The 15,263-nt window shown below is 43.1% G+C and overlaps 2 protein-coding genes across 2 annotated transcripts; both read right to left on the reverse strand.

The window, feature by feature from the left end:
• Positions 1-17: 17 nt before the first annotated feature.
• klhl40b (kelch-like family member 40b) lies at positions 18-4,286 on the reverse strand. The gene is made up of 6 exons (XM_034108297.2): positions 2,973-4,286; positions 1,971-2,131; positions 1,786-1,893; positions 1,525-1,710; positions 1,034-1,183; positions 18-865 (listed from the first exon to the last, which is right to left on the reverse strand). Exons 1-6 carry the CDS (start codon positions 4,089-4,091, stop codon positions 754-756), a joined length of 1,836 nt encoding a protein of 611 aa, XP_033964188.1. The 5' UTR covers positions 4,092-4,286; the 3' UTR covers positions 18-753.
• Positions 4,287-5,089: 803 nt separating this feature from the next.
• Positions 5,090-15,054, reverse strand: hhatlb (hedgehog acyltransferase like, b). Its single transcript, XM_034108831.2, has 12 exons — positions 14,870-15,054; positions 12,813-12,950; positions 11,308-11,375; positions 11,117-11,230; positions 10,469-10,663; positions 9,522-9,731; positions 8,936-9,107; positions 7,837-7,981; positions 7,723-7,758; positions 5,958-6,159; positions 5,659-5,800; positions 5,090-5,444 (listed from the first exon to the last, which is right to left on the reverse strand). Exons 2-12 carry the CDS (start codon positions 12,916-12,918, stop codon positions 5,218-5,220), a joined length of 1,617 nt encoding a protein of 538 aa, XP_033964722.1. The 5' UTR covers positions 12,919-12,950; positions 14,870-15,054; the 3' UTR covers positions 5,090-5,217.
• Between the last annotated feature and the right edge of the window lie 209 nt (positions 15,055-15,263).

Here is a 15,263-nt window from a genome sequence, read left to right on the forward strand (position 1 = left end):
ATGTGGCCGACAAGAGCTTGCAAAGAATATAGTATGTTTATTATACGGTTACATGCAGATTTACAGAAGCACGTCATCCATAAACTACATGTCCCACAATGCATCTCAAATTTGACATTTTTCTCAGAATTTGACTTGTTTCTCAAAATATTCATTTTTTCTCAGAATCTCACTTTTTTCCCATAATGTTACTTTATTTTTATTAACTTTTTTTCCAGAATGTGGCTTTTCTTTTAAAATAATTGTGTGACATTCTCATAATTAATTATGAAGTTATTACCCTATCTGATATGAATCCAATGCAGAGGCAATCATGTAATATAATACATTATTTTATATATATTAAATATTTACATATGTATTTTTATATAGTCTTAAAGTTACAACCGGCCCTTTGAGTGCAACCATAATGCTAATGTGGCCCGAGATGAAAATGAGTTTGACACCCTGTCTTAGAATCTGTTGTGAAATGTCCAGCTTGTTGCAAACACATTTTCCATGATTGTCATGACTAAACATTTTATTTCATTACAGTGCAAAAAAGGCCAACAGGATACAGTTTGTTTACAGTTTTAAACCACAGAAACACACATATATAAAAACGTATTCAATCAAAATGAAAATTGTGCATGATTTTAAACCAGAACCGCATAAAACTGCTATTGCATTGCGCAATATCAAACAGATGAGTCTCAAAGGCTCTGTAGACGTCGCGGTAACAGATGTGTTAACAAGCAGGAACTGGAGTGGGTTTTACATCTTAGTGAGACGCAGGGTGTTGAGGCGGACCCCCAGAACCGTGGCCCCTGCAGCGTACTGGATCTCTCTGAGGACCCCCGTCCACTTCCTCTCCGTTTCATCAAACCTGAGAAGGACGGAAGACTTAAGGTAAAACTCAACCGTGAAAAACCCTGAAACAGTGCCATTGGAATGGTATTGTCTGACTTCCTGTTATTTATTCTGTCAACCTTATCCAACGTGACGGTGAGGAACACTATGGATAAGTTAATAAATGTATGATGTTGTGACGCACCTCCAGATGTCGTTCATCTCTTTGGGAAGGATCTCCTCGCTGTCCTCCAGAGGCATCATGGCGAAACCTCCGACAGCGTACAGCTGGCCGGCCAGAGACACCAGCATCAGAGAGCTGCGCTCCTGAGGGAACGCGACGAAGTCTGACCACCTGAACAATGTAAACACACACACACACACACACACACACACACACACACTTAAAGGAGCAGTTCAATAGGGTGCACTGGGAAAATTACGATAATATTTCCTCTTCAAAGCTAAATTGAAAGGTTTCTCCCTGAGGAAAATAACTGATTTAAAAATGAAATAGTGTTGTGAAAATGTAACTGCAGTTTAATTAACTAAAGGAAATGTGAACAATATCTCTTCGTTCCCTCTTTCTGCAAAATGTTGCCTTGGGGCCAGAAACTGAATGTTGCTGCATCATTGATTGATTGATTGATTGATTGATTGATTATCTGCCTTATTCTCAGATTTCGGGGCACTCACGTGTTGGTAGCGATGTCGTACACCTCCAAAGTGTCCGTCAGCCCTTCGTCGGTGACTCCTGTCCCCACATATATTTTATCCTCATGAACTGTGGCTCCGAATAAAGAGCGTGCAAGCTTCATGGGTGCAAGCTCCTTCCATTCAAATCTCCTGGCGTCGTACGCACACATCTTCTCCAGACAGGTCCTTCTCACAAGACACAAAGAACATCATGAAGAAAAAGTATTTGCACTAGATGCTTTGATTGCACTTGATACTCACTTGCTGTCTCCCTTTCCTCCAATCACATAAACCACATCTTTGTGGGATACAGTCGCATGGCCATACACCGGCCAGGGAAGTGACTCCGATTCCCCCCATTTAAAAGATCTGTAGAATTATAAATACATTCGGATTCAGTCCAGAGAAAAGCAGATGTATTCACAGTAACTTGAACTCATACTCACTCTCTGTCGTAGACCAGCACTGAGTCCAGCGTGCACTCCGTCTCCTTCAGCTCCCTCCCTCCCAAAACAAAGATGAAATTCTCGGCCTCGGCCATACCAAACAGGAAGCGAGGCGACGGGAGAGGGGGCATCCCCAGCCAATCAGCACTGACCGGGTCATACTGAGGTCACAGGAGGTCAAACAATTGTGAATGGGGTTGTAGGTACACAAACACTGCAGGTATGTGTACTCAGGTTGATACATAGTTATTTCCCTGTATGTAGCTACATGTAAAAGGCTGGAAAACACATATTATTCAACTTTTTTCAAGATATTTAACCTAAAAATGCCAAAAAAAAATACATTGCACTTTATTATCAAACCAGATATATTTTTGTTGTCTTTCTTATATAGAAACTTTGAGAGTTTTGCCTTTGCAGACCATTTACATGCACACAAATCTATATAACACAACCCCCACAAAGTATAACTTGCTTCTAAAAGGTTTACCATACAAATATTTCAGCGGTACAGATGTTATATTATATAATAAAGAACAAAAAAACACAAATGTTTAGTACTATCTCTTATCTCAGGTCCTTATTTCAGAGGTCATTAAAAACCTGGAAAAGTTTTTGGAAAACAATATTTTTCCCAAAGTTTTGGAAAAGCCATGGAAATGTAACTAAAGTTGCATCAAATATAATTTATATTTTATCTAATCGCCGAAATAGTAATACTATAATGATAATAAATACTGTATCGTATAGGAATGAAACGGAAAATGGCTTTTAACTGACGAGGGGTTTTGCTGGTGAGAGATTTGAGTTGCTTTAGCGCGTAGAAGCTATAGCCTATTTTATTTATTTTAGATCGGCACAACATGTTTCAGACCTTATTCTCCTGTTCCATGTTAAAATAAACCATACTCTGTGGTGCCGCTGAGAAAGAGTCATTTCTTTGGTCATGGAAAATCAGTGTTGAAAAAGTGTATGAACCCCGTTATTTCGAGCCTTCCCTACCTGTAGGAAAAAGGAGCACAGTGGATCTTCTTTGTTCTGCTCGTCGACGAATAATCCTCCCGCCACAAAGATCTGGTTCTCCTTGGTCACCAGGCTGATGTGGTTCTTGGGCACCTGTGTGGACAGAGAGGCCAGGAAGCAGTCGTTCCCCGTGGGGTCGTACGCCACGGCCCCGGCTTCGTTCACCATGAGGATCAAGTTCCTGACAAACATGCCGAATCTCAGCGTGTCGTTCAGGATTCCCGGGAGAAGACCTTCCTCCTCCTCTTGTTCCTCATCCTCTCCTTCCGCTCCTCCGTTTTCCGTGCTTTTGTTTTTTTTAACTTCTGGCATTATCCCAGCGAGCGCATCTTTAACCACCTGGATCTTCTGCTGCAGCTCGGAGTTATTGGAGATCAGTTCGTTCTTCTCCACCTTCTCCTTCAGGTAATCCGGGCTGACCAGACGCAGGCGAATGCAGTCCAGCAGACCCGGCAGCTCTTTCTCTCTGCTCCCCGTGTCCCGACTCACCCAGTTCATCAGCACCTCGAACACGGCCTCTTCGGTCTCTACGTTCAGATTATCGTTTGCTAGGATGGCGGCCAACTCGCTGGGGAGCAGCTGGTAGAACTCGTCGTCTCTGGAGATCAGCTGGAAGCGCTCGCAGGCGTAGTTTCGGGCAGAAAGCGCCAACCTGGGGCAGTCCAGCATCAGGCCGAGTCTGAACACAGCCAGGCAGTTGCTCAGGCTCAGGCGCTTCTGGAGGAAAGACACACACACTGTGAAGATGGAAGGGATCTGGTACACGTTAGCCACGGCGAAGATGTCCTGGACGTTCTGCTCTGTCACGTTGATTTTGCAGGTGTACAGGTACTTGAGGACCAGCCCCATGACGCCCGGCTCCACGTCCTCCAACACGATCTCCTTCTTCTTGCTCTCCTCCAGGTCGGACAGGAAGATGGAGCGGAAGAAGGAGCTGCAGGCGCACAGCACCAGGCGGTGGCAGGGGAACTCTTTGTCTTTGATCTTCAGCACGCAGTCCACCAGCTTGTTGTTCTCCAGCAGTTCGAACAGGCCGTCCTGCATCAGCGTCTGCTGGTACATCCTGGGTTCATCCATGGGGTCTATGGGCAGAGCCATGGTTCCTGGCAGAAGAGCCTTTCAGGGGCTTCAAATCAAACCGAAGTGGGTCTTCTCTACAGCTGAGTTATAGTTGCTAGCCTGGATTCAGAGACACTGCGATCGCCCTCACCAGCTGACCCCCGACACTCCCACCCAGCTGTCCTGACCCTTCAACTGAGCTCCATCTGGGAGCCTATTTATAGCCCGGGGCCTCAGTCTGGAGCTTCATTCTGGAGCATGAAATGCAATACCACACCAACAGTCCTCTTCCCTTCCTCTAAACTCCACCCTACCCACTCCCCAGGAACATCCGCCCACTCTGACAGCTGACATGGTGCTTCATGGGAAATATGTCCATCCTGAGTCATGGGTGTATCTGCAGTAAGTGGGTTAACAGGCGGCCCCCTGCAGACTCTGACTCATTAAAGTCGATGACACAATTCTTTATTTATGTGACTTCACATTGTGATATGGATCTCAAGCTACAGTTTGTCCGAGCCATCTTTGCTATGGTGCAGAAAATAACACCAACATACACCGCTCAAGTGCCTCACAGAAGGAGAATGCACTTTTCAGTATAAGAGCCAGGCTGTTTTATTGGGCGTTTCTTCAAAAATACAATTTATATTCATTGTAATGTCTTTTTTAAGATTGACTTTGACAGTAAATGATTATATACAAGCCCTCTATTCGGGCTTTTTGTGGATTATCCCTTTCCTGTCGTGTGTTATAGGTTTGTGTGCATGTAAATGGCCGGCAAAGGCTAACATTAGCATAGCATGTCCTCTTCAAGACGTAGTCAGGCTATTGAGTTAAATATCAGTTTGTCTTTTATCACATGTCCAGGTCCAGTGATTCGTCACAGGTGTGAGCAAAGTGTGTTCCAGTGGAGGCGTCCGTCAAGCTGCTGAGGTAACGCTTCAGAAATACTTGAACCGAACACAAGACTTGACACTGACTCACGTGCTGCAAAAAGACTGTTCTCTCGTCATATTCAGAAAAAGAAACTAGCCACAAACATTTGTACAAACTTTATTTTTTTGGAGTAAGTAAAGGTTTCAGAAAAGTCAAATGTGATTATTGCATCTTTGGTGATTTTACACTTATTTAAATATATTAGACTCTTTTGGGTATTAACACACGTCTACTCTGATTTCTCCTTGCTAGGATCTACGACGGGCTGAGCAGCGGGGGGTGCAGCTGCAGCGCTGGTGGAGGAGGAGGAGGAGGTTGTGGAGGTGTTCGTTGGAGGTGCAGCAGGAGGAAGAGGATCTGGATCATCGATGAGAGCCTGCCTCCTCTCCCTCTCCTTTATCACTTGAACCAGGCAGTAGGTGACAAACATGACGATGATGGTGGTGAAAGGGAAACCTGGGAATGCAAGGAAGAGGCTTTAAGATCTCATACTGGCTTTAAATCCCATAATATTCACACAATAATAAATAAGTGCCCTTAAGGGACACCAACTCCAGCTGCCTCGCCCATAGACACCCATGGTAAATGTTCTGAGTGTGGCCATTGTTGCTGGGCAGATTAGGGATAGACACAGACTTTTAATCAAACTGAAATGAAATAAATAAATCACCTTTGAGAAGCAGCCTCTTGGCGACCAGCTTGGCAAAGTCCAAACTGTTTAAAGCCAGGATGTTGGCCAGCACGATGCTCCAGAAGTTGAACGTGTTGAAGACGGCTCTGATGCGGCGGGACGTTGCTTCTGACATTCCAATCTGTAAGTAAAACATCATTCGTTTAAAAGTGTCAGAATTAAAATAAGGATTATCATGTTGGCTTTCAGTAGAAGTCAATATTCGTGTGTAAATGTATTCCCCTCAAGCTTCTCAGGTTCGGCTAAAAAAAACACAAGATCTTGACACTCAGACACACCTCTAGAGAAGCGAAAGGCTCCACGGCGAAGAATTTGGCGGTCCACAGTTCGAAGTTGAGGCCGAAGCAGTTGAAGAAAGCCCAGACCAGCACCACCTCGCAGGGTCCGAGCCACAGGATGGTGACCCCGAAGGTGCAAAGTGAAGCCACCAACTCCTCCACCACGTTCGCATGTTTCCCTCCCAGGTGATCGTACACATACCTGCAGACGATCAGGCGGCAAACACATGGGCACATACTACAGTTTAGAAAAGCAGAAGGAAAATATGAGCTGAAAGAAAATGCTCCGTTTTTGTTTAAAACACACATTTAAGCTCACACACACTATTTTATGAACATATAGGTTCACCTGCTGAATTAAAAACAGATCAAAGAAAGTGAAACCCATGAAGCAGATTCAGGCAGTAGAAGTATTCACACTGAAAGTATTATCCTACAGAACAGAACAGCTCACAGAGAAGAGAGAACATCTGATCCCCAGTGGTTCCCAAACCTTTTCTGTCGGCCCCCCCAACACAAGTCAGGCTCAGTGGCGGCACCAGAGATTTCTTTCGGGGCTGCTGTGGGGTAGCTTGACGTTTCATAGAGGGTGCTCAAACATTTAGGGTTTCCCATTAATGTACCGGTCGCTACAGAGGAATGTTCTACTGCAACACTCCCCACAGTGTGACAGTTACAATGAAGGCTCGAGGCATATAGGTGTAAGCAGGGGTAAAGTGCTATGTTTATAGGTGGTGTGTGGGCCTCACATAGGGGGGTCCGGGGGCATGCACCCCGGGAAGATTTATTTTTAAATATTGAAGTTAAAGCATCAATCTGGTGCACTTTGAGAGCAACATGAAGAGATCTATGGAGACATCTCTCAACACAGAACTGTAAACAGATTGACTTTTAATTTATGGATATTTTACAAATCGCCCTTTTAAACTTTATTCTTGTTTTACTGCCATATAGTATTTCATACCTGTTTTTCATTTATTCTCTTATTTTCTTATAACTATAATGATCATATAAACGTGTGCCTCGGAAATAAATGTGACCAAAACGTTTGAGACCCACTGAGGTAACGCTGAGAGAGTCCTTTAGCTCACTGAGTCCCTCAGTCTGACGGGAGAGGACTCTCGTCCACTTCGTTGTTGAAAAAACTCCTTATATCCGTTAGCGTAGCTTGCTAGCACCAGAAGCTAACAACAACGATCTCCGGTACCGGTGCGCTCTCTCTCTCGCTCGCGCATGCAACATGGCTCGTTCCACACACACACACACACACGCACGCACGCACACGCACACACATACCATGTATACACCACTTCAGAGGACATTACATTAACTTACATGCATTTCCTAGAGACTTACCCTAACCAAGTCTTCACCCTAAAATTAATGATCCCCCTCATGGGGACCTCCAATTTGTCCCCATAAGGGAGGCGAGTCCCCACACGTGACTATGTAAACAGATGTAGGTCCCCACAAGTATAGTAATGCTAGTCCACACACACACACACACACACACACACACACACACACACACACACACACACACACACACACACACACACACACACACCACACACACACACACAGACAGAGCCGAGCTTTAATGACACAGAGACCCAGACGTCATATCATATTATTTTCGAATCAATAATTGTTCAAATTATGATTTTATATATTTTTTAATAACCATTTCTGCCTCTGCCCCCCCCCCCCGGCATGCCTCTGCTATCCCAATGTTATAAGCGTAACAGTAAATGACTGATCTTACTTGCACAGCCACTCGTTGATCCCTCGGTCAAAATGTCTAAAAAGAAGAACAAGCATATTTAGTTTGACAGATTCAGGAATAATGATCCAACAGTGTTTAAGCTGTTTCACTCACGTTTCAGAAAACACATAGAGCAAAGTGATGCATTTTGGGGGCTTGGGGGGGTCCAGGTGGTCCAGTCTGGACACCGTGTTGATGATCCCAAACATCACCGCCGCTTTCACCCAGTCATACACCAGGTTGAAGTAAGCCAGGCCCACTGGGAACAACACCGTGGATACATTGGTTACCACACCACAGCATTTAATGTCTCTTCTACATCAACATGTGTCCCCTCTTCTTCATGTCCTCTTCTACATCAACATGTGTCCCCTCTTCTTCATGTCTCTTCTACATCAACATGTGTCCCCTCTTCTTCACGTCTCTTCTACATCAACATGTGTCCCTTCTTCTTCATGTCTCTTCTACATCAACATGTGCCCCCTCTTCTCCATGTCTCTTCTACATCAACATGTGTCCCCTCTTCTTCACGTCTCTTCTACATCAACATGTGCCCCCTCTTCTCCATGTCTCTTCTACATCAACATGTGTCCCCTCTTCTTCACGTCTCTTCTACATCAACATGTGTCCCTTCTTCTTCATGTCTCTTCTACATCAACATGTGTCCCCTCTTCTTCATGTCTCTTCTACATCAACATGTGTCCCCTCTTCTCCATGTCTCTTCTACATCAACATGTGTCCCCTCTTCTCCATGTCTCTTCTACATCAACATGTGTCCCCTCTTCTCCATGGCTCTTCTACATCAACATGTGTCCCCTCTTCTTCATGTCTCTTCCACATCAACATGTGTCCCCTCTTCTTCATGTCTCTTCTACATCAACATGTGTCCCCTCTTCTCCGTGTCTCTTCTACATCAACATGTGTCCCCTCTTCTTCATGTCTCTTCTACATCAACATGTGTCCCCTCTTCTTCATGTCTCTTCTACATCAACATGTGTCCCCTCTGTGGAAAGAGACTCTGAAAGTTTCAGGAACAAAGATTTTCTCTCTTTTTGATCCATTTCTATAAAAACCTGTCTGAAAATGAGCTGATCAGATTTTGGCCACCTTGTGATGTCATAACGATGTTTTGTCTTGTGTAACCATTAGCCAATCAGCAACCAAGGTATAATAGGGGATCTTTAATGTAAGTATGTTGGGGTTTAGCACAGACCTAGAGCCCAGTCGGAGGAGTGCTTCAGCAGCTTCAGGTCGGTGGGGATGGTCAGGATGTACATGAAGTGGAAGAGGAGGTCCACCATGATGACGACCCCCAGGTGAGTGAGGCCGTGCAGACTGATGTTCCACAACCCCCACTCCTTCCTGCTCAGGTCCGACTTGTTGGCCTGCAGGGGGCAGCAGACGCTCGATAGACATATTTTTCAAGATTCAAGGCTTTTATTGTCGTGTGCACGTAGCTACAGTGCAGATATAAGATATGCCAATGAAAATCTTAGGTCACCGACTCCTCCAACAGAGCAACACAAAACAGATAAAATAGTTGAAATACTTTATCAGTCTGTGCATTTCAATTTCAATGTATCTGTGTTTATATACTGGAGCACGCACCATACACCAAGGCAAATCCCTTGTATGCGTGAACCTATAGTCAAAGTCAACTTTATTGTCAATCTTTCAGTTTGTGTATACAGACGAAATACTGATTCCCACAATCCCGAATATAAAAGAAATACAATAGCAATAAACGTGATTTTATACGCAGAAAATTGGGATTTTGGAGTCCCTAAAAACGTACGTACTTGAACATAAAACTTGTCAAAGGTCATGATGGGCCCGAAGTAGAAGAAGGGGAGGTAGAAGTTGTACTTGAGCAGCTCCAGGATGCTGTAGTTCCCATCTTTCCTCTCGCAGTTCTCCAAAGCAAAGCTCATACAGCGCATGATGGTGAACCCACATCCTCCGTAGAAGAAGACGTGGCGCAGATCAAAGTCCCCGTCCACAAAGCCTGCCTGCATGGGGTAGAAACCATAGATTGCATGGGGTAGAAACCATAGACTGCATGGGGTAGAAACCATAGACTGCATGGGGTAGAAACCATAGACTGCATGGGGTAGAAACCATAGACTGCATGGGGTAGAAACCATAGACTGCATGGGGTAGAAACCATAGACTGCATGGGGTAGAAACCATAGACTGCATGGGGTAGAAACCATAGACTGCATGGGGTAGAAACCATAGACTGCATGGGGTAGAAACCATAGACTGCATGGGTAGAAACCATAGACTGCATGGGTAGAAACCATAGACTGCATGGGTAGAAACCATAGACTGCATGGGGTAGAAACCATAGACTGCATGGGGTAGAAACAGCGCCAACAAATCCTATTCATCTGAGTATGTACTTGTATACAGTCTGTTGTCATCATTATTTTGTTGTATGTATTTATTTTGGTCTATTCCTTATTTTATTTGTACTTGTACATATATTTTATTTTTATGACCATTTATTTATCTTTCTGTCGTATGTTAGTCTATTCATTGGGAATACCACGTGGAGGGGGTGGGGTTCGCAACTTGTTGTCATAAATGTTGGACATTTGTCATGTAACTCAGAAACGATTGTACGTACATTGAATCTTGAATGAACATGGCTCTTAGTATTGAAAAATAACAAAATGTTGTACACATGATGTCTGCATGCATAATGTCTGTTTGGATAACAGTTGGTTTCCTGGCAGCTGCGTACCTGCCAGGACACGAAGGGTTCACACTTGAAGGTGGCGAGCGTGCAGAGGCCGGTGACGAAGCACAGCCAGCGGATCTTCACCAAGGACACGCTGTAGAGCAGGATGCAGTGCGACAGGATCAGGGTGACGTAGGTCCAGCCCAGACTGGTCCACACGGCCAGCATCCCGTACACCATGTACACCAGGGACCTGTGCTGTGGGGCACATGGAGCGCCGCCACCAGGACATGGATGTTATTACAATCACTAAGTGCTGACCTGAAGGGAACATTCGATACACTTGCATTTAACTCAGGGGGTCCAAACCTTTTTCACCGAGGGCCACACACAGAAAGATAATTTTTAATAACAATTAAGATTAGTTTGAAAATGTTTCCAACTTTAATTGATTGAATTTATTTGAAAAGTGGGCACACATGAATACTGTGATATATATGTATACCTTTATATATACAGTCTATGATTTATATATATTTAATTAGTACAATATATGACGAGCACAAGTTTGATTTGTGGGCCATATTTCATTATACTATTTGAATTAGCCCAGGGCCGTATCAAAATGGGCCGCGGGCCGTAGTTTGGACACCCCTGATTTAATTGAATATTTATATTTTTTGCAACTCAATCAGCGGATTATTTCGTCACCTTTGGAGCCAACATGGAGCAGATCTTAGCGAAGAGCACATGGCCGGCGAGAGCAAACAGGATGTGCTCTCTGAAGGTGGAGAACCACATCACCCACTCCAAATCAGCTGAGTCCTGCAGATCCACGAAGACATCGATTAGAAACATTCTTACACCGATGACTTATATCTGAAATATGACTGTTTTCTCACCCTTTTCCTCCCAAAGTAGTACCATCCCGGCTTCACGCTGGGTTTGAACGCCTTTCTGTTTGCGCCGGCTGACAAAGAAGAGGTAAGAAAACATGTATTGTGATTGTAAATAGAGATATATTTAAAGCTTCCTTGTCCTTTGAATGCCGATGTGCAACTTGTGTTCCATGACAGTGACACTCCTAATAAACACGGGGCTAACACAGGATCTATTTTCTTCTTGTGGTATTCACACTGAAACCTGATCTCCTCTGCAGGGTCTGCATAGCTCCAGCTCCCCCCCCCCCACAGCCTCTCTACTGTGTACACTGCACATTGTGTTGTCGGGGTGTAGCTGCACCACACTTAGGTTTGAACTCATGCCATCAGGTTCACAGTTTAGATGTTGGGGTTCAATGAGGCAAAGATTCTTATTCTGCTCATGTTCAGGTTCATATTAGTATCCAGTGCCTCTGCTGTGAGCCTTTGAAGAGCCTTTACATGCACACACACCTATAAAACACGCTACAGGAGAGGATAAACCTCCAGTAGCATAAAAGGGCCTCTTTAATCCATCATTTTCACATCTCAAAATGCAGCACATTGCATTGTGGTGCTAACCCTTTTGTGCTGTAGACCAGAAGACTTTAGTCCATTCACAGGTAACAACATGAGTGATGGCTAAACTCCGTTCACTCTCGGGTTCTTGTATTGTGCTTGCTGGCTTACTGGAACACTTGCTGGCTTACTGGAACACTTGCTGGCTTACTGGAACACTTGCTGGCTTACTGGAACACTTGAATAAAACAGAGCCATCATTAATGTCGGTAATAACCTCCTACACAAGTAAAAATCTCTGCTTTCTATTGTGCTCATTTTTCAGGGCACTAATTATAGAAATATCCAAATAATTGCATTTTCTCATTTCTAAACTACTCGATAAAGCATGCCATCTCACTGCAAGTTTGGTTGCACCTATTAAGATATAGATATGGACAGATTTATTTAGACTAAACATTACTAAAACATGCATTTGTTGGGGACTATTTTAAGCTGTGGATGAATACACATTTGGTGTTCTAGTGACTCAAGTTGTGCAGGAAAGTGTTAAGGACCCATGTTCATTTCAGAAGCAACAGTGCATGTGTTTTGGGGGCGAAAATGGAGATCTGTCACCGAGGAAATAATTCAAACTAGCCCTGGATACACGGAAAAACATTAGGACCATTCAATTAATTATAAACGTTGAATATAACCTGAACAATCCTTAAGTTGAATACGTTTTTGTGTGTGTGTGTGTGTGTGTGTGTGGTGTGTGTGTGTGTGTGTGTGTGTGTGTGTGGTGTGTGTGTGTGTGTGTGTGTGTGTGTGTGTGTGTGTGTGTGTGTGTGTGTGTGTGTGTGTGTGTGTGTGTGTGTGTGTGTGTGTGTGTGTGTGTGTGTGTGTGTGTGTGTGTGTGTGTGTGTGTGTGTGTGTGTGTGTGTGTGTGTGTGTGTGTGTGTGTGTGTGTGTGTACTCATACTCACAGCTGGACACCTCCAGGACCCAGCTGCCGGCCCACAGCGTGGCCAGGCAGAGCACCGTGTTGTAGAAGTAGATCTCATATTTAGGAAGGGCTGATTTGATCCCCATTGCTCCACGGACAGCACGAGCTCTGGAGGCTCCTGCGCCAAAAGGAGACCGTCAGTAAAGATCTGACACCAGGTCTGACTGGTTTTACAGCACACATCCTTCAGCTGGGACAACAACAACAATGCCACTTTCTCTTTTGCACCTGTAACTAAAAAGATATCCGCTGCTTGTCAACCATTCTGGATTTAGCGTGAAGTCGTTGTAAAGGTTCTTACAATTCAAAAAATAACAAATTACTTTTAAATCCTTTTCTATCGTAAGTGCTGCACCAGCATTCTTTTACTGTAACAATTTATACTTTGAAATGCTAACTATTTATCAACGATGGGGAAATATTCAGATCCTTTGCTGAATAAAAGTCACAATGTCCCTTTAAAAAGTAAAAGTCCTCCATTCACTGAAGTAGAAGTACATGATAATTAGCAACAAAGTATGAATGCAAAGTAAAAGTACTGTAGCAGTACGTTGAATGGCCCAAGTCACTGTTGTGTTGTTATATAATTGTATTGATGCTTTAACATGTAAGCGAAAGGTCAACTTGTATTCTGCTTTATATACAGTTTGATACTTCCTTGCAGTGGTTACAAGTACATTTACTAAAGTACTCTGTTTAAGTATAATGTTGAGGTAGGAAGTATTTTCATTTTACGCTACGAGTAAATAAACAGCTTGATTTACTTTACAGATTCATATTAATAGCTAAAACTAAATTACTGTAAATAAACATTGACAATTATACAATTATAGGTTTAATATTAAGATGTATACTGTGTATGATTCTGAGATGGAGTATTATACACAACAAGTACTTTTACTTTTGGTTTTTTTTATGCAAACACTTTCTCTCATTTGCTCAAGTCAGATTTTGATTGTAGGACGTTAGGGTTATTTCTTATTGCTACTCTTACTTCTGTCTGACAATGCATATCGACACGTGTGAGGTCAAAGTAACTGTAGCTGCAAAGTAGTGAAATGTAGTAAAAAGTACCGTAATTCACTGTGAAATATTGCAGTATAAAGTAAGAACGAGTACCGCTGATAATCACAATCAACAGTGGTGGGCAAATGTGAAACTTTCAGAAGATAAGAATTCCGAGACCCCAACAAAGTAGATAGCAGTTTGATACTTCCTTGCAGTGGTTACAAGTACATTTACTAAAGTACTCTTTAAGTATAATTTTGAGGTACTGGTACTTTACCTAAGTGTTTTCATTTTACGCTACGAGTTAATAAACAGCTTGATTTACTTTACAGATTCATATTAACAGCTAAAACTAAATTACTGTAAATAAACATTGACAATTATAGGTTTAATATTAAGATTATATGATTCTGAGATGGGGTATTATACACAACAAGTACTTTTACTTTTGGTTCTTAAAGTTTTTTTTTATGCAAACACTTTCTCTCATTTCCTCAAGTCAGATTTTGATTGCAGGACTTTAACCTGAAACAGAACATTTTTACGATTTCTTATTGCTACTCTTACTTCTGTCTGACAATGCATATCGACACGTGTGAGGTCAAAGTAACTGTAGCTGCAAAGTAGACGGTGAAATGTAGTAAAAAGTACCGTAATTCACTGTGAAATATTGCAGTATAAAATAAGAACGAGTACCGCTGATAATCACAATCATCAGTGGTGGGCAAATGTGAAACTTTCAGAAGATAAGAATTCCGAGACCCCAACAAAGTACAGCTGCTGGCTATTTTTAAACCCAACACCTCCTTTCCAATCAACTTATTCAGACTGTAACTTCTCCTGCATCAAAGCATTGTGTTTTGCTAATTCAACATGGTCTCAAATGGCTTCATATAACGGCACATATGTATTTATATTTGTAAATCTCTGTTACAACCCCTGCCTCCTGTTTTCTCTTCACAATGCAGCTGAAATGCCACTCGGCCACGCTCTCAGTCCGTCCTCCGCAGCACCTGTTGTCCCACTGACCTTGAACGCAGCAGTCCCGAAAGAGGAGGTGCAATAGAACCCCCACTTGTTTCCGATTATTCAGAAAAAAAAATCCAGATTTAAAATATCAACTTCCAAAAGCATCTAAGGAAACCTTCTGCATCTGCTCAGGCTTTGTCTGCGCCTCTGACTCCCGGAGAGGGAGCTGCCACTGGGTAAAGGTGACGTGATGTATTTATACTTTGACCACTGACACAGAGGGGGGGCGGAACAACACACCGAAGACACACATTAGGAGTCTATTATGTTTTACCTTCCTCTAATACTTTAAAGTACTTCTGTAAAGGATGCACCAAAGAGTAAATCCACTTTCTGCCCGATAGCTCTGCAGAATAGTGTGTGAACAATCCCAATTAGCATCATATTATATCAC

The sequence above is a fragment of the Pseudochaenichthys georgianus genome, chromosome 20 (genome assembly GCF_902827115.2).
Source record: "Pseudochaenichthys georgianus chromosome 20, fPseGeo1.2, whole genome shotgun sequence".
Taxonomy (NCBI): domain Eukaryota; kingdom Metazoa; phylum Chordata; class Actinopteri; order Perciformes; family Channichthyidae; genus Pseudochaenichthys; species Pseudochaenichthys georgianus.